This window comes from Pantherophis guttatus, chromosome 5 (genome assembly GCF_059756535.1).
Source record: "Pantherophis guttatus breed Tessera chromosome 5, ASM5975653v1, whole genome shotgun sequence".
NCBI lineage: Eukaryota > Metazoa > Chordata > Lepidosauria > Squamata > Colubridae > Pantherophis > Pantherophis guttatus.
Window position 1 is genome coordinate 52,791,990 of NC_142067.1, and position 23,545 is coordinate 52,815,534.

A 23,545-nucleotide genomic window follows, 5' to 3' on the forward strand; every position below is an offset into this window, starting at 1 on the left:
GGAAGCAATTTGAATTCTGCTTCTGGGGTGTGGCAGACAATGTTATATTGGAGTTCTGGAAACATCTTTAGAATGTAACGGCTGAACAAACATTTTTTTGAAGTGCTAATGTTCTGAATCTCACTCCATGCTCCGCCTATACCTGAATTTAAATGTATATCAGCCTGTAAATGAATATAAATTTACATTCAGCCCATAAATTTATTTATTTATTTATTTATTTGAATTTTTATACCACCCTTCTCCTGAAGGACTCAGGGCGGTGTACAGCCAGAATAAGAACACAGAAATAGAAAATTTAAAAGCAATTTAAAATATATATTAAACGATATGGCCCATAACTAATTAAAAAAACCCATTCTTAAAAAATGATGATTCAAAATTGAAGAATTGGAATCATGTCAGCCCGGCTTGTTGGAACAAAAGAGTCTTGAGGGCAGGGCGGAAGGTGCATAGGTCCGGGATCCTCCGAATCTCCGGGGGCAATTCGTTCCAGAGGGCAGGTGCCCCCACAGAGAAGGCTCTCCCCCTGGGGGTTGCCAGTCGACATTGCCTGACCAATGGCACCCGGAGACCCTCTCTGTGGGAGCGTACTAGCCGGTGGGAGGTTCTTGGTAGCAGAAGGCGGTCTCGTAGGTATGCAGGTCCTAAGCCATGAAACGCTCTAAAGATGTTAACCAGCACCTTGAATCGCACCTGGAAGACCACCGGAAGCCAGTGCAGTTCACACAGGATAGGTGTTACATGGGAGCGCCACGTCACCCCCACAATCACCCGCGTGGCCGCATTCTGGACCAGTTGGAGCCTCCGGGTGCTCTTCAAGGGGAGCCCCATGTAGAGAGTGTTACAGTAGTCCAGGTGGGAAGTGACGAGGGCGTGAGTGACCATGCGCAAGGCGTCCCGATCCAGAAAGGGTCTGGCGAACTGGCAATCAGGCGAACCTGATAAAAGGCCCCCCTGGCCACAGCTGTCAGGTGTTCTTCCAAGGACAGCCATGCATCCAGGAGGACACCCAAGTTGCGAACCCTCTCCGTGGGGGCCAAAGACTCACCCCCAATAGTCAGTGATGGAATCAGCTGACTATATTGGGATGCCGGAAGCTACAGCCACTCGGTCTTGGAGGGGTTGAGTCTGAGCCTGTTCCTCCCCATCCAGATCCGCACGGCCTCCAGGCACCGGGACATCACGTCAAGGGCATCATTCGGGTGGTCCAGGGTGGAGATGTACAGCTGAGTGTCACTTTTTACCAAACATCATAAGACAATCAGGAATCTGATTATGGGGAACCAAAACCTGGTAAAGTCTCTGCACGACTGGAAAATTGCTAGTGCTTGGAGTACAAGGATGTAACATTATGCTCTAATAAGCACCATATTTGATCAATATAAACAATGCAAATGCTGATCACTACCAGGGCTTTTCTGTGATCCTACCACTTTTGCATATGAATAAATTAATGTAAAATCCAATTACTTTTAGAAAACTGAAGATTTTCAGCATTTTCAGTTTTAAAAATTATAATTTTAATTGATTTTTTTTACAAAAGTTACAAATATTAGAAAAGAAACAAGTGAAATAAAGTATAGTGAATATGTTTTATAACTTTTATGATGTAAACAGTATCATAAAACAGTTTATGACATAATGCAAATGTCACAAAACATTTCCTATGCTGATGTTTGTGTTAAAATGTTCAACATGTGGCATTTTCAAGGCAGATACTTCTCTGATTGTATCCCAACTTTTCCACTGAAGGCAGTTTATTAGAAGTTGTGTCACTGCTGAAGGCACTGAAGAATCTAGTGAGGAAATATCTCTGAAATGATGTCCCAAGGAGTTATGGACTGTCTAGTTGTAAACTAAATCCCTCTGCATAAAGTCCTCTCTTCATCTCATATTTTCCATGTTCCTGTTCCAACAATTCTCAGTAAGATAACCATTTTACTCACTGTTTCTTTTCTGTAAAATGCTTCATGTGCTGAGACCCATAAATGCATTTTAGGCACAATTTGGGTTTAGACCTCTTCCCAATATGGCACTTCTGATACAATGTGTTAACTTGGGCAATTGAGGAGGCAGAAGCAAGGTAGTGCGTGACAACAGCTCTTTAATGTAGTGTGAACTTCAGCAAAGGTTACAGTAACACAGCTCCTTTTATATACCTTGCCGGCCAGGGAGCTGACCAATCACTATTGACCCTTTGTCTTTTAAATCTCCTGCCAAAACTATATACATAACAACCCTCCCCTCCCAGAAGGTACTTAGGGTGTACATTTGCATACAAAATCACGCAGGTGACCAGGGCATTCCCTATGCCTAGTTGACCTGCACAGTTCAGTCTGAGGCATGGCGTTGAGCTGGTCGGAGGGACCTTTTGTTTCTCCCAGTTCCGCCAATGGAACCTCCTGGATTACTTCAGGGGCGTTGCTTTCCTCGGCTGAGAGAGGCATCTCACTGGGATGGCGCTGGACTCCGAAGTTCCCAGATAAGTCCCCGGATCTCATCGGGCTTGAGCTAGCTGTTGTGGGAAGAGTTTGGAAGTTAGGGCTTGGATTTTGGAGTTGCGGTTCTGGTTCAGTGGCCAACCTTTTCCGGAGTTGATCAATGTTCCTTCGCCAGATCCTCCCATCACCCATCTCTACGGTGTATGACTTAGGGCCTGTGTTATCCGAAATCATCCTAGCTACCCATAGGGGCCCATTCGCATAATTTCTGGCAAACACTGGTGTCCCTATCTATTCCCTCAACTTCTTGTCCACTCCCTTGAACCCATCCGGGGAATAGTTGGGGTGTAATCAGTCAAGAATGCACCGCAGCTTCCTGCCCATCAGGAGCTTGGCCAGGCTGTGCCCTGTCACTGTGCATGGTATGGCATGCTGGACAGCCAGGAATTTATCTATCCTGGCCTGCCAATCCCCAGTGTCTAACTGTGAGAGTGCCTCTTTGGCCATTCTCACAAATCTTTCAGCCAGTCCGTTACTGGCCGGATGAAAAGGTGCAGAGAGTGCATGTCTGATGCCCAGCTCTGCCAGGTACACCTCAAACTGGGTGGCAGTGAACTGGGGCCCGTTATCCGATACAAGTGTATTGGGCAATCTGTGGATGGAAAAGAGTTTCCGAAGCACCTTAATTACAGCTTCGGAGGTCGTGGATTGCATTAGGGTGATCTCGAGCCATTTCGAATAGGCGTCGATGATCACTAGGAATGTTTGGCCGTGAAATGGGTCAGCAAAGTCTATATGGATCCTCGACCAGGGAACCCGAGGTCATTCACAATAAACACCCCCCGTGCATAGACAATTTGTTCCTCTTGGATGCAAATGATTTAAATTCCCCACCTTCGGTCTTTCCCGGCCACCCCCTCATGACCCAACTCATGACAGTCTTTAAAACAGAGTCCCGAGCCGACGCTCTCACCACTTCGGCAGAAGTGAGAGGTCCTGAATCCAAAGTGTCAATGAATAGGACTGGTGTCCCCAGTGTAGGGTCATCTAGGATGTCCGGTAGCGGGCATCGGCTGAGGGCATTGGCGTGCCCCAAACTCAGTCCATGTCGGTGGACAAGGTGTAGGAATATGCTGCCAGAAAGATAGTCCAGCGAGTCATCTGTGGAGACAAGGCAGCAGGGGTGGGCCGGTCCCCAGCCAGGAGGCCCAAAAGCGGCCGGTGGTCCGTGACAAGTTTGAAATTCAGCCCAAACAGGTATTCGTGGAATTTCTTCACTCCCGAGATGGCTGCCAGAGCCTCTCTGTCCAGCTGGCTGTAGTTCTGCTCAGCACTGGACAGGGTGCGGAAATAGTAAGCGATGGGTGCCTGTAGTCCATTCGGTAGTCTGTGGCTCAAGACGACCCCTACTCCAAAAGGGGACGCGTCACAGACTAGTACAAGCGGAAGCATCACATTGTACTGGATGAGGAAGCTGTCCGTGGACAAAAGTTTTTTCACAGCGGCAAAAGCGGCAGCCTCAGTCTTTCCCCAAACCCAGGGTGCATTTTTAGCCAATAATCAGTGTAGGGATTCAACTACCGTTGCCTTGTCTCTCAGGAAGATGGCATAAAAGTTAAGGAGACCCAGAAAGGTTTGTAGCTCCAACTTGTTCTTGGGGGTTGGTGCATTTTTGATGGCCCTAATCTCACTTTTGGTGGGGTGAATGCCCGTTCCGTCCACCTGGTACCCCAGGAACGCAACAGAGGGTACTGCGATCATGCATTTTGTCCATTTGACCCTGAGGCCAGCACTTCTGAATTTCTCTAACACTAGTCTTAGTCGGTCCCCTAGTTGTTTTTCGTCTGTGGCACTGATAAGGACATCGTCGAAATAGGGAACTACCCCTGGAAGTCCTTGTAGTAGGTGTTTGGAACAAGCCGGGGGCTATGCTAACTCTGAACTCTAGCCTAGTGCATTTGAAGGCACCTCTGTGAGTTATGATAGTCTGTGCCTCCACGGTAGCACCATCTACCAGCAGTTGCTGGTACGACTGCGCAAGATCGAGTTTTGCGAAGATCTTGCCAGGACCCAGCGAATGGAGTAAATGGTGCACGATTGGGACAGGGTAAGCACTCTGCTGGAGAGCCATATTAATCATGCATTTGTAGTCGGCGCATATGCGCACAGACCCATCAGGCTTGATGGGTGTCTCCCATTTGGCATAGTCTACTGGGACTAACACCCCCTGTTTAATTAGTTTGTCCAGTTCCAAGTCAATCTTAGGCTTTAGTGCGAAGGGCACTCGTCTAGCCTTAAATCGGATTGGGGCTACATTGGGGTCAAGATTAAAAGAGATAGGTGTCCCCACGTACTTGTCCAGCCGGTCGTCGAACATGTCCTGGAACTCTTTCATCAGGTCGTCCCTCAGGCTGCTGCAACTCCTGGCTGGCTCGCTGCTTGCGCTGTGGACTCCGGTGAATCTCATTCCAAGGACCTTAAACCAGTCCAGTCCCAGGAGGCTTGGTAGGCATTCGCTGACCACGGTGAGGGGAAGCTTCTTCCAGTGCTTGGAATGTGCCAACTCCTTCCACGGGGATGCGGTTTTCTTGGTAGTCCCGAAGCTGTATCCACTGGTGCTGTAGCTGACTCTTCTTTAAGCTGGGTATCGCCACTTTCAGGGTGGCCCAGGACATGATGGATAGAGATGACCCAGTATCTATCTCCATTTCACAAGGGCTCCTCTCTATTTCCACCATGGTGTGGACCTGCTTTTCGATGGTCACACTGGCTTGGCCGACTCTGGTGCTGCAGGTCTCGTGATTCTGGAAGCTCGCACTTTTGGCCCATCTTTGTTGGCCCTCTTATGCCGTGCCTGCTCCGATTGGCTGGCTCCGCTCCTTGGCTTGTTGTTGGATGGTAGACTTGCCTGGCAGACCCTTGCTAGATGTCCCTTTTTGTCACAGCGTCTGCAAATGGCGTCCTTGAACTTGCAAGTCTGCCATTGGTGGGAACCTCTGCAGCTTGCACAGTTCTCCCGACGCTCTTTCTGCTCCCTTCTGTGCCGTTCCGTTTGTTGGACTCTTCCTCACTGTCGGTCTGGGTCGCCTCGCGGTGCACCAGTGTCGACCTTGGCGTCGCTTGCAATGGTGCTGGCCATTGGAGGGTCTCTGCAGTCTTGGTTGATGATTTGTGTGCCCTTGCCTCATCAAGGGTGAAGTGGAGCATGAGATTGGTCCTGGCGAGCAGTCTTCTCTGTAGGCAAATATCTCTCACGCCACAGATTAGTTGCTCTAGGAGCACATAATTGAGGTCTCGGTACTTGCAGTGCATCGCTGCCTTGCGCAGGGTGGCCATGTAAGAGCTGATTGGTTCACCTTCTTGCTGCAGTTGTTGCCGGAACTCGTACCTCTGTACGAACTTGGATGGTACTGGGGCATAGTGAGCCTTCAGCAAACCTTGCAAGGCTTGCCACGATACTGTCTGGACTGGGGTTGGTTCCGATAGCGACTCAGCCATGTTGAAAACCTCCAGTCCACAGTGGCTCAAGAATAGCGCTTGCTTCCTGTTGTCAGAGAGGCCCTGTAAATCAATGGCCTCCAGGAAGCATTTGAACTGAGCCATATATAACCCCCACTTCTCTCTGGCTGGGTCATAAGGCATTGGCGGTACATATGCAGACATCATGGTAGTTCTGCTCTGTACGGGGCTCGTCCGCCTGGCTGAATCTGTCATCGTCAGCTCTTTCTCGGCTTGCTTCTCGTTGCCTCAATCCCACCTTCATCGCCAATGTTAAATTGGGCGATTGAGGAGGCAGAAGCAAGGTAGTGCGTGACAACAGCTTTTTAATGTAGTGTGAACTTCAGCAAAGGTTACAGTAACACAGCTCCCTTTATATACCTTGCCGGCCAGGGAGCTGACCAATCTCTATTGACCCATTGTCTTTTAAATCTCCTGCCAAAACTATATACATAACATAATGATTCTTAAAATCTACTTTTACCTTAACTTAACTTTATTGTACTATAAAAAACATGGTACAATGTTTTTTTTTACAACCTCAGATCCTGCCCATCTAATTTTAAAATTCCCTTATTTTTCAGCAAAACCCATGTTTTTTTATTTGTCAAATAAATAATGAGTATCTGTGTACAGATTCAACACAGTATCCTTAGAGGTGTATCCATCTTGTCAGGTGTTAGCATGTTTGTTAGTATGTTCAGTTTAACAGAAGCTCATTGTAGGAATGAATGATGATTGATAAAAAAAAATAGGTGATGAAATGTCTCTGAGTGAGTCATGCCAAATACTAAAAACTTTGTTGCGGAAATAAATGATTTGGCAACCCGTGTCTCAATAAAAGAGTTCCACACTCCCTGTTTCATAATTTAGCAGCCCAGCCTGAAAAACAACCAGCGTTAGGAGAAAGCCCGATCACTTGTGTTTGCTAAAAACCTGACTACAAATTAAAGGAAATTTCAGATTAAAGCACCTGATCCTGTTTGGTTGAGGATTTGATCAGATAGGCAAATTTGCCTCATCAAATTGTCAGCTCTACTGCAATTTCTAACATTTTTCTGTAACTCAATGTGTCTGTTCCTATCAAATAATCCAAAATAAATTTATCAGTGAAAAGCAGGATAAAAAGAAACAAAGCAATAAATTTGTCCAGCTTCATACTGCAAACATTAGACCAAAATCTTCAAAGTGCTCTTTCATTATCAGCCTCCTTTAAGGAATTAGCAAATGTTCATATTTCTTTTGTTTTGCTATTTAATCTGTATAGTATAGCATTTTAATCTTTTGTAAACTGCCTGAGAGGATAGTGAAAAAAACAAGTTCAGAACAGTTCCCTGTCATTCCTCCTCCATAACCCATCTTTGAAAGTAAACCACTATTGTAGAAACCATTTGATATTAGGCTGGCTAAACTGGTATGCTTTGTTCACTTTAGTGCAGGGCTGTCAAACTCGTGTGGTCACAGCGGCATCATGTGACATATTGCGACTCCCCCCCCTTCGCTAAACTGGGTATAGCTGTGGCCAGCGGTGTGACACATCCAACCCCCGGGGCCGGGAGTTTGACACCCCTGCTTTAGTGACTGTGTTAACACATCAACTGTTTTAAACATGGCTTGTTCAACAACTCAAAATCGGTCTGCTTTGTGCTGAACCATAATGGAGTTCACATACCACACCTAGCAAGACATTATAGTCAAAGTAGAAAGGCAAAGGTCATAGAATTTGTGAACTTGTAGATTTTCACTGTTTTGCTGTAACTTTTTTTTTTTTTTTGCTTTAATTTATATGCCGCCCTTCTCCGGAGACTCAGGGCGGCTTACAATGCGTTAAGCAATAGCCTTCATACTTTTGTATATTTATACAAAGTCATCTTATTGCCCCCACAATCTGGGTCCTCATTTCACCTACCTTAGAAAGGATGGAAGGCTGAGTCAACCTTGAGCCTGGTGATATTCCCTTAAAACTTTCTTTTTTCAACAAGCCGGGCTGGCTTAATTTCTTTTTAAGGGTTTTTTTAATTGTTTTGTTTTGTTTATCGTTTTAATTAATGGGGCCAAATCTATATATTTTTTTTAAATGTGTTTTAATATTTGTATTTGATGCTTTTATTTGGCTGTTCACCGCCCTGAGTCCTCAGGGAGAAGGGCGGTATACAAATTCAAAAATAAAATAAAAATAAATAAAATAAGATATTCGAACTTGCAGTAATTGCAAGCAGCAGTTGTTAATAACAGTGCTTAGTCCACTGTACTACAGGCTCTTATTCACATGGGAAGGCACACTTGACATCCAAATTAATTTGAATTTGAAAAAGAAACTAGGCATAGCTACTCTAGTGAAGAGAAGGAACAGGGGTAACATGATAGCAGTGTTCCAATATTTGAGGGGCTGTCACAGAGAGGAGAGGGACAACCTATTTTCCAAAGCACCCAAAGGCCAGAAAAGGAACAATGGATGGAAACTGATCAAGGAGAGATTCAACCTAGAAATAAGGAGAAATTTTCTGACATGAGAACAATCAACCAATGGAACAACTTGTCTTCAGAAGTTCTGTGCGCTTCATCACTGGAGGCTTTCAGGAAGAGACTGGGCAGCCACTTGTCAGAAATGGTACTGTAGGGTCTCCTGTTTGAGCATGATGACCTACAAGATCCCTTCCAACTCTCTTATTCTGATCTGTTAGTCTGTTAAGAGAGGAGAGAACGTGCTTCTGCCTTCAATACCGGTGATAGTAAAAGGGGAAGGTTTCCCTTTTCTTTCCTTAACACGATTTGAAATCTCAATTCCCTTCGCAGGACTGGTACCGAAAGGGTTAACATGTACGGGTTTTTTTTTCCCCTTTGCTGACGTATTGGACTCTAGCAGCAAGGGTTCTGGGAGTCGTAGGCTCTAGTAGTTTCCTGTGTTTAATGGCTCCTCGCTATTAAGGTACTGTAGCTTTTACATAACAAATTACACAGCGTTTTAGGCTTATTTACCAGAAAGTCTGATGTAAACAAAAAGCATATCATGGAAAGTGTCGGTCCTGTAGACGTTATGTTTCATATTTTAACCTTTACATTGCATTAAAGAGCAATGATTTGTAAATTCTTTGGTCTGCAATTCAGAATCTCATAGCTGTAAATCTGCATTTGGCGTTAACTTTGTTGGACACCAAGGCACGCAGTTTGAACCAGCATGCGTGGAATTCAGTTACACAATACAGACTAGGCAGACATAAGGGAAGTTTTCTTTGCTTGCTGCTTGCATAGATTTAACCGTTTTCCGAATCATCGTTGTAGCTGGAGTATGTTGCAAGGCGGGCCAGGCCATGTAGTTTTCTCGGGTGCTTTAAATAGTTGCAGATAGATACTATGTTTTTATACCCATATATTATGAAACATCTTTTGAAAATCAAATGAGAAGCGTTGTATAGCTTTAGTTTATATATAAATATCAATTATTTATAATGCTGGTTTTTTATCCAGGTTGTTAAATTAACAGGATTTTGTGGATTAATTTGGATGAACCTGACCCTGTTAGTTTTTCATAAGAACTTGGAAACCTGGTTCTTACCTCCCCCTTGTGGCTTTTGGCCAGAACATTGGTTGAACTCATTCTGAAACGACTTTGCACTTGAATATGTTGTGGCTTGGCTATATTGTAGTGTTTTGTGTAGTTTGCTCTTGATTTACTTGGGTTTTTCTGTTTTTAGCTATATGTAAGTCTCTCAGAGTCTTATTAGTGAAATGGGCGGAAATATAAATCTTCCAAATAAATAAACAATATAAACTCCTGGCATAGCATTAGGTCTTGTTATTTTATTAAGAGAAACTTTACAGCTATAGGAAAATAAACCATATCAACCCATTAACTGACCTTGGGGGGGTGGGGAGATAAATATGGAACTTGATATATATACATGATTCTAAGGGTCTCAAGAACATAATTTTGAAAAGTATTTATGAATTAATCATACTTCTATTATTGTATCACTAGAGAACCTATCACTAGAGCCCTACACAGAAAGCCATCTGATGCATTTTTAAAAATAAATGGCTTTCCGTGTAGGACTTTGGCAGAGACATAACAGAGAAATAGTTTGAACTGGGAGAAAATCCTGGAACTTGACAGAAAGATCACTAGAAATAAATATAGATTACTATTTTTGGAATAAACTTGCAGTGAAATATGTAACATGTAACATATTAATATGTTTAAAATTAGCTTCCCTTGAAATCCTTAATTTATTTCAAATATAAATGGATTTGTTGGAATGGAAAACAAATTCTTGGATTTGTTTTGAGAAGGGGCTTTAACTCAAATAGAATTTTCTGTATACAGTAGGATAAATAAATCAGGATTGTTTAAAATAATACTGAGCAATGTAGGAAAAATATGTTTGCTTCCTGCTATTATGTACATTTCAGAGTTTTTGCTCTAGAATGAAAAAAAAACTGATTCCAGAAAAGAATCAAAATGTTTTTTTGGTTTCAGAAAATGGGCAGGGGAATATGGAACCTAGAATATAAACAGGATAAATTCTCAAATTTAATAGTGAAAATGTTGCCATAGGTGCTCAGTTTTCATTGATGTTTTCCTTTATTGAATATTTTATTCCACATTATTAACACAGAGGATTTTCCAATTCTCCAGCATGGATCTTTTATTACTGCAATTTTCATTCTCTTGTCTACTGCGAGAGCCAATCAAATTAATCTTAACTATTGCTACTAGATTTTTATTGGCTAAGAATTGGGTGGGTAAGTTGAAGCCCAGTTATTGACTTCCAAGCAGTTTGTAGGCAGCTTGGCAAGTAATATACCATTGGAGGATATTGAATAGTTTATCCTTTGGCCAAATTAATGGTTGTAACTGAAGTGCAGCTCCTTAAAATTTGCAACTGCTTTATGGCCATTAGAATCTGCTAGTTCAATTCATCTAAAGTCAGGTAGATGTATATATTTTCAGAGAGAAATAAGCAGTAGATGAGATTCTGTACCATTTTAACATGCATCCAGACACTGTGATGTCCAGAGGGGATTGGGGGGTATCAGAATGACAGAAGCAGTTTTGGACAGTCATAATGCAAGCACTATCCCATTTCATCATTTTGATGATGGCAGGAAGCTTCTATTGGTGTCCATGCCTATAGAAGTCTGAGTTTCAATATTTTACCAAACAAGAAATCTATAATGGAAGATGCATCATTCACGCTGGTCAAGATCTTAACAAGTTAAAACTGTTTCCTAATGCAAAGGGCAAACTTGTTTGGAATTTGTTGAGGTCTATAACTTATTCCCAATAAAATATAGTAGCCTTTATTTTAGACAGCTTATGTCTGTTTTATTTGATGATGTATTATTCAATTACAATATTGTTTAAAAATTCATTCACTTAGCATTAAAATTGAGGGTCACTGCTAGTATTGCACATACAAAGTGTAAAAAGCATTATTGGAATTTTAACCTTAAAAACAAGTTAGTTGTAATGGACATCCTACAGTATGGTTTTCAGTAGGGTTTATATGCAATTAACTTTAAATGAATTGGAGCCTATAGCTGTTCAGTTACCATTTGACCAGTATTTTAACAAATGGATTAATTGTTGCCAGTGAGGGTTTCTTTTTTTGTTCTTTTTTTCCTCTCTTAAACTGAATAGCTGCTGAATAGTCATTTGCCGATGAATACGACCCCTGTCACCAACCAAGTCAAGTCTTGGCTGTTTGTACTGCAACTGGTCACTGATCTTGTCACTCAGTGGAAACACATTTCCCTTTCTTGAATGTTTTGTATCTGAGGAGAAGTGTGCTGGGAATTCTTATGTATAGGAACAACATCTTTGCCTGCCCCTGAAATGAGATCAACTCCATCCTTTTGAAACTCCATGAGCCCTCCATCAAGACCTGATTATCTTATCAGACCTGGAGTTCTGAAGGTACCAGAGACTTACTTTGAGGGCTCTATTGTTGAGGGGGGCACTTCATTTGTATCTTTTTGGTTTTTATAGTTCTTACATCTTCATCTGTTATTTTTACATTTGCTTTTTATCTAATTGTTGTGCACCACCCAGAGTATTTTTGGTAATATGGCTGACTATATAAATTTAATAAATAACTAAATATTAAGCCCATGTCACTAATATTGACATCTCGTTAATGCATAGCTGTTGAAACAAATCAGTGAGCTATTTTGGCAGATGGTTTTGCCCTTAGCAATTTTCCATTTATCTGTGGTTCAAATGGGTTCTTTGAATATATCACTTCTCTTTCTTCCCCAGGTGACTTTTCACAAAAAAGTATTGCATTCTTACATATTTGCCTTGTAACACCCTAAACTGAAGATTACAGTAATACAGAGTTAAGATGGTGTTTTTGAATTGGAAGGTGAGAACATTTTTAATTTGTATCTTAAATTTTGGTCTCCTGATTTCTTAGTCACTGAGTCTGGAAGAAATAACCCTGTATATTTTGTATACATCGACACCTATTCTGAGAGAGAACAACATTCTAGAAAACTACAATCTGTACTGTATGATATGTGGTTTTATAAAAAGGTTATAGCAGGTTCTTCCTATGGCCTCTTGATCTTGGTTCTTGACTGGCTGTGCAAGAACATATCTCAACAAATGACTGCACACTTCAGGCTGTGTGTTCTTGTACTCTATCTGTGTGATGAAAATTGTAACTATTCCATGACTATGAAGGCCTTTCATTATAGCTGTTTCAAGGAAGTAATTTGAGTTTGACAAATTCAAATGTTCATTTTCTAGCTATTCTGTTTACATTATTACATTAAAATAACTCAGTGATTTTTTTTTTTTCTGTTTTAGGCACTGGAAACTTTTCCACTACTAATGTACATTTTAGCTGCTAAAACATTAATTCTTTGCTTAGCATTTGCTGGGGTAAAAATATATCAAAGGAAAAGACTTGAAGAGAAGATGAAAAGAGAGCAAGTAGAAGAGCAGAAAAGAGAAATGGAGAGAAAAGAAAACTGAAGATCTAAAGGTATATTTTCACTGGAATCAATGATGTTTTATAACGAGTTAAAGAGAACACTCCATCGATTGAAACAATGCATGAAGGGAGTTGTGAAGTGACATGACCCATTCTATTCTCAGGTTGGTCAGAAGACCTCCTCCTCCCCCTCCCCCCCCCAATTTCTTGCATGAAGGATTTCTACACTTGTGCATATAAACAATTATTTTGCAAGCTCTGAAAACCTGGATGATTTATGTTGCTGATCTCCATATAGACGGCCCCATGGTCTCAATACACAAATGCACACACATTGATTATTGATTTGTTTCAAGACTGAAGGGACTTTAATCTGTCAGCTGAGTGTTGTACAGCTCCCAAATACATTATGGGGCTAAAAGCATACAATCTAGTAAAAATGCAACTAGAAATGGGTTGGTGTTTACACTGTGTTATGAGTTGGAAAAGGCTTTTATGGCATATACAGTAAACTATAATTAAACAATCAGTGGTTCATTGTTGAATTTAGCCTACCTTTCAGGGTGTGGGAGTGTTGTCGTAACTCACATTCCTCTGAATAATTTCATGCTTGGTGAGTTTACTAGAACTCTTTGGAACATCAGTTTAGATTTTATATGTCTGATAAATATTTGAAAACATCAACTGTCATAGTAGAAGGAGCACTTTCAAATTCCTATTCTCCCACCCCTTTAAATACGAACATCACCCATAAATAATATGTACTGCGAGTTAACTTATTCTTCTTTTCTTGTGCAGAAATACATTGGTATGGGAATATTAATATGAGAAAAAGACCCTGCCAGCTATCTTCCCATTGCCACCTTCCATTCTCTGACTTTGCCTGATTAAAGACAAAACTCATTCCAAGAAAGAAAAAAACCCCATATGTCTCATCCTTTAGGTCATGATCTTCCAGTCTTCCTATTCAATTGTAGCAGAAGGCTTATGCCAAGATCATCATCTGGAGGTTCACTATGGGAAAAATGTCAACTAAAATATTTAACTTAGTACATAAAACATGTTGGAACTGGAGCAGCAGAAGAATATATTTGAGTTAGACACATCCTGACCCAGGAATTTTATTTGAATAAGCTGCACTGCTTGTTTTACTGGGCCTCTTTGGGGCAATCTTGTAATGAAGGCTGAAACAGCTCCAACTCTTTTTTAAAATGAAAGAATCAGTTTTGCAATTTCAGGACATTCTAAAGAACTGGAAATAATTGCTTTTATTATATGTGGAATATTTGTCCCGCATCTACATGCACTTAATACACAAACACACACACACACACACACACACACACACACACACACACACACACACACACCCCTCAGCCTATGAGAACAGAATAACTTTGTCCAACCGTTTACCAAATATGTGCAAAATGTGATTAACGTACAAAAATGTGATGATTAACAAATATGTGCAAAATGTGATTAACACTCTGTTCGACAATTGGGAACAGTAATTTATGATCTGAGAACTTAGTAAGGCTTCTTTTATTATTGTGCTTTTGATTGGCATATTTTATTATTTGATACATGTTAATTGCTGCATGCAGAACTTGTGTGAATGGGAATTTACGAAGGTGAGTTTCAGAACACAAAACAATTTTAGTTTCCTGGGAAAACAGTGAAATTATGAAATGTTATATAGTGCTCTGAACCTCAAATGGCATGTGCATTCGTAAACTGGCTTGAATGCCGCCTTCTGGTACTTTTTAGAAATTCAAATGATTACATTTCTGGAACTATTTTATTTCAAACATTTCAAAATAAAATAATATTGTGCTAAAACATCGCATCACAAAATCTGAAGCAACAATAAGAAACAAATCTTAAACCCCAAATATAAATTACATTTTGTAAATTGAATTTAAGAAAAATGTTTGAATAAAAATTGAATAGTAGCAGACAGAAATTTGTGTCATCTTCTGAGAGAAAGGAGAATGGGAGCTACTTGAATCTCTTGGACAGCAGATTGCTTATCATGGGAGCCATTGAAGATAAGACTACACTTCATATATTAGATTAGAATGGCATCTGGTGTAAGACCTTATAAAAGTAAGACTTTAATCTAGGGCTGAGCATTTGCTACCTGTATATAAGGTTTTCTCGTTACTTCCTTGGGCCGTTGTGGTGCAGTGGTTAGAATGCAGTACTGCAGGCTACTTCTGCTGACTGCCGGCTGCCAGAAATTTGGCAGTTCGAATCTCACTGGCTCAACTGGGAAGGCTGACTCAGCCTTCCATCCTTCTGAGGTTGGTAAATGAGGACCCAGATTGTTGGGGGCAATATGCTGACTCTGTAAACCACTTAGAAAGGGCTGTAAGGCACCATGAAGCAGTATATAAGTCTAACTGCTATTGCTATTGCTTCCTAGTGAGACTTATCCTAATTTTGAAATCCCTCTATCAACAATCAGTTCAGACTTTTGATAAAAATGGTCTGTTTCTTTCTTGCTTTTATTTTCTAACAAGAAAGGAAGGGAAGGAACCCCCCCCCCCCAAGGAGACTGGATTGTGCAATTCACATTCCACCCATTTTGCATACAGCTTTCAAATTAGTTCCAGGACTGTGTGCTTTCAAATGGATAAAGATTGCATACTGCAATGTAACCTACCAGGTAGGGTAACAGTGGCCTTTGGCTTCCATTATAAAACTTTGGCACTGTCTTCTGCAAACAAAATAAAGATCTCAAGTTGTGTAAAAAGTAGGCTGGGAGAAAGTAGCAAGAAAAGGGAAGAGTGACACCTCAAGTCCCCATCTTCTTTCCCAATCCTAAATTTTTGTGTGCAGAGAATAGGGTAGGCTGAGATTTGAGCTGTGAAGTTGCAGCCAAGCAGTCAGCTGGACTTTAGGTACAGTAGCATTAGGAGTTGTAATGTAAGGGATTGCAGTATCACTTAGGAGCCCATGACATCAAAGCAAAACTTTTATTTCGAACCTGCATGTTGCTTTTTGCATGAGAAGATGGAGACTTAATAGCTGCTGCAAATAGAATCGTTCTATTTTGTGTGCTGATTTTCAGACATGTGGCAGCTGACTTGGATGTCTTTCTGGGAAGCATTGAAGATTTCACTGAAATGGAGAACTATGCTTGGAGAAATGAATTCCCTAAGATCAAGATTTATTTGAATAACAATGTATTTTAATTTTGTTGTTGTTTTGTTACAGATAGTAGCAGGACATTGTCAGTTATTTATTCAGTAAATCTTCTTTTACAAAACTGGTACCGGTATCATTTGTTCAAGCACCGTGTTTTCCCGAAAATAAGACCATGTCTTATATTTTTTTGAACCCCGAAATAAGCACTTGGCCTTGTTTTCGGGGAGGTCTTACTATTTTGAGGCATGTGGAGCAAGATGGGGCTCCTCTTGCCATCTTACCTGATTTCCAGCTCTACGTTTAAATATTTTTGCGGAGGACTTATTTTCGGGGGGAGGCTTATTTTAGTGCATGCGCTCAAAAGCCCGATTGAGGTTAGTATCAGGGGATGTCTTATTTTGGGGGAAACAGGGTACCTTCCAGTTAGATAGATAATCAATTTTTCTCCCATGCAAGAGGAAAACTATTCCCTTTGCAGCCTAATCTGGTCAGTGTTGCTCATGAATACATCCTACTAGAAATAATTAGATTGGTCCTGACTGTTCTATTGGTTTTAAAACTACACTTTGAATTGGAAGGAAAAAAGAACCAGATATTACATCTACTGCTGTCTGTCTCCCAGTAAAATAGATAATGCTTAGTAGAACAGCTACGCTGTATGGCTGCAGTCCCCAACCCTTCATTCCCCAGTATCTGCTCAGAAAAGACACTTTGGGGCAAGTACAAAGGTGCAGTCTTAACATTTCACATTTGATTAAGTCATTACTCTTCACCCTGTCCTGTTTTTTTAAGATGAAGGTACAAATTATATGTGGAAGAAAAAAATTATGCTGAAGTCTAAAATCTGCAATGCTGTGATTCCTATTGAACTGAGTCAAACTTTTGAATGGGCCTGCAAATGACTGCATTCGTAACTTTGGGCACAATATATCACAAAATTAAAGGCTATAGTTCTTTGCACTCTTGCACGGCAGAAATAAAATCTATTGAATATAATAGGGCTTGTTTCTCAGTAAATATTAGTAAATATTACAGCCTTGTGCTGCAACCTTACTGAGTTGAAGAAAAACTTGATAAGCTCTTGTGTTGCTTTTTGTGGGACTTGAAGTTAAACATGAATATAGAACTTTAAAATCCTTAATATGGGTTCTAAATTAATATATAGTTTAAAAAGTGTATGATTGTTTGCATTGCCCTAATAATTGCAAATAAATTTTAAATTACCTAATTCATCTCTCATTTTCTAATAACCAAGAGATTATAGGTTTCTTATTAATGTGAGAGAAGATGTAGTGCCTTACCAAAAAATTTAAAAACTTCCTCCTTTGCCTCTTTTATACAAGTGAAATAATGACCGTACTGTTACTTTATAAGGCTCATTAGATTCAGTTTTAATCTTCATGTTTAAAGTTAAAAGAAGTCACTTAAATCTAATATGATGATTTGATTTATTCTTAGAGCCAGATTAGTTATAAAAGTACTTTAAATTTGCACAGAGTACAAGTCATATCAGCAGGTACAATTTATACGAATGAAAATGGGAAGATGCTGAATATTTGTTTTACAATTCTACTGTTTCCAGACAAGCCACATCAATTGGGACACAAGCTTTCATACTGAGAGTCTGATGAGAATTTTACTTTGGCTCTTTTTTAAATCTCCATTTGTGTTTGATGTGGCTTTTGAAAGATTGTTTCTCTTTTTGTAGCTGGGAGACATATTCTTCCACTTGCTGCTGAGAAAACTGATCTCTGCTTTTCAATTTATTTTGTTTTAATTAACAAGTTGGAAAAACAGTCCATGGACCAGCTTCCAGATGTTGCTGAAAGCAACTCTCATCAGCCATCCTAGCCAGGGCTTTTGAGAAAAAGAACTAGACAACATTTGGAAGAACCCATGTTGCCAATTTGAAATAAGAATGCACTGCTTGCACTAGAACACAAAGGTCTATGGCACATTAATATCATATACTGCCATCCTGTGGAAATGTGATGATTTGCTTTGGCTAACCATGATGAAAGTCACCCTAAATACAAAAAAAATATCATAGGCTGACAATGGAATACTGTATGTTTGGAAATGACTATTACTGAATTCAAAAGGTCTTTTTATTGTTGCTGGTAGAGCAGAAATGTCAAGGACTACTTGTATCCTCTCCATCTAAAGATGGATTTGAAGGATACCAGTATCACTATTTTTAAAAAAATATTTGGATAAACAGATATACAATAAAACATGCGGGAGTCTTTCAAGAATATTGTTCCCAGTTAGCCATTCATCCAGCTAAACTAGCATCTCCCAATGTGTCAATTGTTAGAAGAGATAAAAGTCTTTTCAGGTGATACTGGCAAACTTAGTATAAGCATAACTCCAAGGGGAGAAATGGTACATAGAAAGTCTGAAATGAGAAAAAAGAGAAGCAAAAAGGAGGTGAGGGTGACCAGTAGAGCACAGAGAACTCAAGAGAGAAATTGTGTTTCATTCATTTTCCTTGTATAATGTATCTCATAGATTTATTTTTTGCCTTATTTTTTAAAACCATGGAACTATGCTCTGGATGTGGCCAGTGTTCTGCCAAATACATCCTATTTGGAAGTTGAGTCTCAGTATTCATATTTATTTAGTGTGTTCAAGGGTATAGCCACAAGACATCTTTGGAAGCTATTTTGAATATATGGATTGCTAGAGTATAATTGTGGCTGATTATTACTTGAGCAACACCATAGTGGATTCAAATTTAAGCACAAAAGTACCCCTATTTATTTAGCATTGGTTGGACTCTTCCATTCATTTTTATTCTTATGAATTGTACTACCAAAAATAAAATGTAATCATTTTAGGAACCTGGAATATGAAATCCATAAATCTCTTGGTCACCTCAAAAAGTTGGAGGTTTGGTGGTAATTGGATGAAATTTGACCAAATAAGTCAGTTTAAAATACAATGCAGCCAAGGGCCAGGAATTCTGATTTGTAACTAGATTTAGAGAGAGAAAAAGTTTTCAGAGAAGTGTATTTGTAAAAAAACAAAGATTTAATCATACTTTTCTCCACCCACATATTTATTGGGATGACCACCACTGTCTGTTGACTGACTTAATTACTTCTTTGCTATTCATGAAAATGTGGAAAGGTTCTAGAAGAGAAGGAAATATTTCTATTGGAACTCATCAATTCTTTTGCATTTATAATTTGTTCTAACACCATTATGAGAATCAATTGATCCAATTAAAGTGTACATCTTCATGAATTTAGGATATGGATTATACCTTTGTTTTTCTTAATTGTTAATAACTTAATTCTTAATTTCTTATATTTATTTAAAATAATTAATTTAAGTTATTTAAGTTATTTAACTTAATGTAATGTAATTTAACAAAACTTAATTTCTTAATACCTATTTTAATACTATAATACTTAATACAAACATGCAAGAGAGTCACATTATATTAAAAAGAAATGGCCACCCCAAAAGAATTTGGTTCTGGTATTTAGTTACTTAATTTATTAAATTAAATTAAGTTATTTAAGTTATTTAACTTAATGAAATTTAATTTAAGAAATCTTAATTTCTTAATTCTTAATGCCTGTCCTTATTTTTTCTTTTTTTTCCCTTCTATCTCAAAGTCTCTACATATTTACAAATAGCTATTTGTCCACATCACGACAAAATTAAATTAATCTTCTTAAGTACTATAAATCTACTAGTACTATAACAGTAAAAGTAACTTTAAAACTATTCTTTTTATTATCACCATTGACCTAGAATTATAAAGTGAAAATGCACATTTACTATCTGAATTCAACCAAATATCACTTGACAAATGACTGGAAGCTGTCAGGAAAACTTATCCAAATAGTAATTTTCCCATCTCCGCACTTTGTTAACAGCCACTTTCCATTTGGTTGGGCTTGTTTTCTCTATTCCTTTCCCAATCAGGTCACTGAAGAGGATGCACTGGTATGAATAGGTCTTTTCCAAGGATGTCAGAGAAAAATCTTTTCTGTTATTGATAATAAACCATTTCAAAGATGACCAGACAGCATCCATAGGATGCAAGTAGTTGTAATCAAAAGGCACTGAAAGAAGTTCGTGACCTGTAGCCCTGGCAATTTCAGGGCAGTGTTTGATGTTCAACAAGTAGGGATGAGAAATAGCCTGAGGATCAATTATGTCCCCTTCCTGGTTAGATGCTTCAGTCTTCACCCTTAAGCGTTTTTTCTCTTTGACCACAATGGCACACTTCCCATAAGTAATAGAGAGAAAGTCACAGAATTCCTGAAACATGTCGTCCTGCTGTCCTAAGGGTAAGTCATCCCTTAGATATACTCTGTATCTCCAGGGTACCCATCCTTGGCTGTTGCCAGCATGTACAACTGTCCATACAGGCCAGTTGAGATTATCTTCATAAGGAAACTTGTCTCCTGTTATGAGACTTTCAGAAAGATCAGTTTCACCTAAAAATATAGTCTTGTAGTCATTAAGGTGCAGAGTTCTTAAATTTTTCAAATATTGCAGACATAGTTTTCTTGATGTAGTGTCGTGGGAACTCCGATGAATAATGTGTTTTAATAGTGGATTTACAACGCGATGCATCATGGATTTCCTGGCAAAATTGAACTGCACAGAAAATTCTAATGATGCCCAGGGATATTGATGATCTCATAATGGATTTCACTGCCTATATTATTTAGTAATACTGAAATAAAAACTAAAAGTGTCGGGAAGAGCATCCAGCCAGTAAATGCTCAGCTCCATTCAGTCGCCCCGATTCCACCCTGAATAAAGGGATTGAAGGGTCATCAAAAGAAAAAAAAAATGAAACAAAAACTGAATTATGTATTCATGTGTCATGGGTAAATAATACTGGACAATAAGGATTTTGCTTCCTGAACACTTTTTGGGGTATGTTATAGGTTTAAGGCTGCTAATTTTGAAAACAACCCATAATTTAACTTATTTGTACTGTTTTATAGAAGTTTAGTTTAGTTAGTTTAGTTTATTATATTTGTATACCACCCTTCTCTCGAGGGACTCAGGATAGTGAACAGCCATGGTAAAAACAATGTACAACAAAAATTAAAAGCTTATTAAAATAATGGCTAAATTTAAAACATCCAACTAAGATCATTTTAAAACCCCTATCAAAACCCAATTTAAAAAACCTTTATCCTGTCAGTCCAGCTTGCTGGAATAATAAGGTCTTCAGAGCGCGCCAGAAGGCACGGAGGTTGGGGATCCTTCATATGTCTGGGGGCAGTTCATTCCATAGGATCGGGGCCCCCACAGAGAAGGCTCTCCCCCTGGGGGTCGCCAGCCTACACTGTTTGGCTGACGGCACTCTCAGGAGGCCCTTTCTGTGGGAGCGTATTGGTCGGTGGGAGGCAATCGGTAGCAGAATGCGGTCCTGTAGATCAGTGGTCCCCAACCCCCGGTCCGCGGACCGGTGCCGGGCCGTGGAGTACCTGGCACCGGGCCGCGCAACGGCCGGGGGACATGAACGCTGCAGCGCAAAGGCTCCTGGGCCATGCGCAATGGGCCGTGCGCAAAAGCTCCTGGGCCGTGCCCCCACCCCTGCGCGCGCTCAGCGGGCCGCGGCGATAAAAAGGTTGGGGACCACTGCTGTAGATAACCAGATCCTAAGCCATGGAGTGCTTTAAAGGTGGTAACCAACACCTTGAAGCGCACCTGGAAGACCACCGGGAGCCAGTGCAGCTCGCGCAAGATGGGTGTTACATGGGAGCGATGAGTTGCCCCCATTATTACTTGCGCAGCTGCATTCTGGACCAGCTGGAGCCTCCGAGTGCTCCTCAAGGGAAGCCCCATGTAAAGAGCATTACAATAGTCCAGCCGAGAAGTCTTCTGCACATTTTTACATAATGGCAATATACATCTTTCAGTATCTCTTGACTATGCTGCACACAAAAAAGAAATATACAAAAATATGGAACTACTGTTAAAGCACATCCAATACACCAAGTACAACTAGAATATCTGTGAAGGTCTAAAGGTAATGGCTCTGCTGCATAGAATACAACTTGCATATGCCAAGTACTGTTCTTGCATAGACGAATGGAACAAACATGAAAGAGAGTCACGTTATATTAAAAAGAAATGGCCACTCCAAAATAATTTGGTTCTGGGACAGAAAAATATGGCACATGAACCATTTGATGATGTGACAAAGATACTTTTGTTTCTGCTTTACGTAAATCTTGGACTGATGAAAAATAAAAGTTTTTGTTATTTGAGACAAATGTTTTCAAGAATAATTGATGCCAAGATTAAGGAGGGCATTTTTGTTGGTCTACAGATCAGATACAGTACATCATCAATGATGAGCAGTTTAAAGATCTGTTAGTGGGGCCAGAGAAAATTGCATTCAAAAATGTTGTTGAGAATTTTCTTGATAACCACAGAGCTACATTCACCCTGTTGTCAAACTTCTTACAACATACAATACCATTTAGTGCAACATGTCACTGAAGATTCCTTTTCTGCATTCACACTTGGATTTCTTTCTATGCGCTATCTGTGACAAGCATGGTGAAAGGTTTCACCAGGACATGGCCACAAAAGAAAAATGATACCGGGGCAACAGGAATCCATCAATGCTGGCTGACCATTGTTGGATGTTGCAGTGAGACGCATTGGAGACAACAGAAATGAAATTCAGCAGCAAAACACTTTTAGCCCTGTTGAATTCATGCACCATATGTCAGAAACTTTACATAATTAAATACATTATAGTCATTCAAAGGTAATTTCATATTTTTCAAGATTCCTGTATGATAAGTCATTCTGAAATTATATTTACGGTATGGGTCTATCCTAATCACCAAATTAAAAAAACAAACTTGAAAAAAAATGTTGTCCAATGTAATGGGAAAAATGAAGTGCATCTGAAAAAAAGTACATTGAAACAAACAGCATGACTTATCCTGACAGGAAGCCACATTTTTATACCCCAAACCATTACATCTGGATTGCTATGCAAGGGGTGGGGTAGGAATGAGGCACAATCTTAACATTTTCTAATAAGAATAGAAGTAACAGTTGGTAAGAAATGAGTGGGTTGATGGTGTAAACATCTGCAAACACCCCTGCTGAAAAGCAAGAACGTATCTGAAGATTTGCCTGAAGGTCAGCTGTTACTAAGCAACGCTTCTTTTTCTTCTGTCTAGTTTTCTTTTGGGGATGGAGTGTGTGGTCAGAATAATTTTTCCAGCTAAGTTGATTTTTTCAACTAAGTGCAGTGAATGACTCCTTGGTACATCTTAATTTCTTATAAAAGTCTAAAAGTGAACATCAAAGAAAATAAATATTTCCAAGATAGAAGAATGGCATTTGTGAAGCACAAAAGCGGCCAGAATATTAACTGTTGTGGAAAATTCAGAAGTTCAGAACCCAACACTGAGGAGAAAGAACCATGTTTATTGCATGTCATTGGGTGCCTGTTTTCCAAGAATGAGGAATTCTGAAAAATGAGAAAGCAAAGATGTTTGAGAGCTATAT

At 39.8% G+C, this 23,545-nt stretch overlaps 2 protein-coding genes across 10 annotated transcripts in view; one reads left to right on the top strand and one right to left on the bottom strand.

Annotated features, from left to right (window-relative positions):
• The first annotated feature begins 1,756 nt into the window (after nucleotides 1-1,756).
• Nucleotides 1,757-23,545, top strand: part of SMIM11 (small integral membrane protein 11) — a 55,005-nt gene continuing 33,216 nt past the window's right edge. For 3 of the 8 annotated variants that reach the window (XR_015728210.1, XR_015728209.1, XR_004594944.3), the window contains exons 1-4: nucleotides 8,814-8,871; nucleotides 11,584-11,859; nucleotides 12,202-12,307; nucleotides 12,754-12,931. Coding sequence is in view for 4 of the 8 variants with exons in the window: in XM_034439183.3 (XP_034295074.1) it covers nucleotides 12,287-12,307; nucleotides 12,754-12,921 (189 nt within the window). In the remaining 4 variants the exon portion in view is untranslated. Of the gene's footprint in view, nucleotides 1,928-8,795; nucleotides 8,872-11,583; nucleotides 11,860-12,201; nucleotides 12,308-12,753; nucleotides 12,932-15,953; nucleotides 16,152-23,545 lie in introns of those variants that run through there. The other 5 variants (XM_034438930.3, XM_034438691.3, XM_034439183.3 and 2 more) reach the window with 5 other exon arrangements.
• Nucleotides 18,340-21,967, bottom strand: C5H21orf140 (chromosome 5 C21orf140 homolog). Of its 2 annotated transcripts, XM_060686398.2 has the most exons (2): nucleotides 19,910-21,967; nucleotides 18,340-18,428 (listed from the first exon to the last, which is right to left on the bottom strand). In XM_060686398.2, the coding sequence occupies exons 1-2, from the start codon at nucleotides 20,627-20,629 to the stop codon at nucleotides 18,384-18,386; spliced, it is 765 nt and encodes a 254-aa protein (XP_060542381.1). In that variant the 5' UTR covers nucleotides 20,630-21,967; the 3' UTR covers nucleotides 18,340-18,383. The 2 variants fall into 2 exon arrangements, with proteins under 2 accessions (XP_060542381.1, XP_034294332.2); XM_034438441.3 differs by lacking the exon at nucleotides 18,340-18,428 and having other exon boundaries at nucleotides 19,755-21,967.

Bases quoted from the DNA above. Each gene is read 5' to 3' on its own strand.
- C5H21orf140 (XM_060686398.2), bottom strand. From the start codon at position 20,629: ATGATGCATCGCGTTGTAAATCCACTATTAAAACACATTATTCATCGG. The intron at 18,429-19,909 runs GTGCGGAGATGG...TTCTCATTTCAG, and splicing joins GGAAAGTGGCTGTTAACAAA to ACTTTCTATGTACCATTTCT.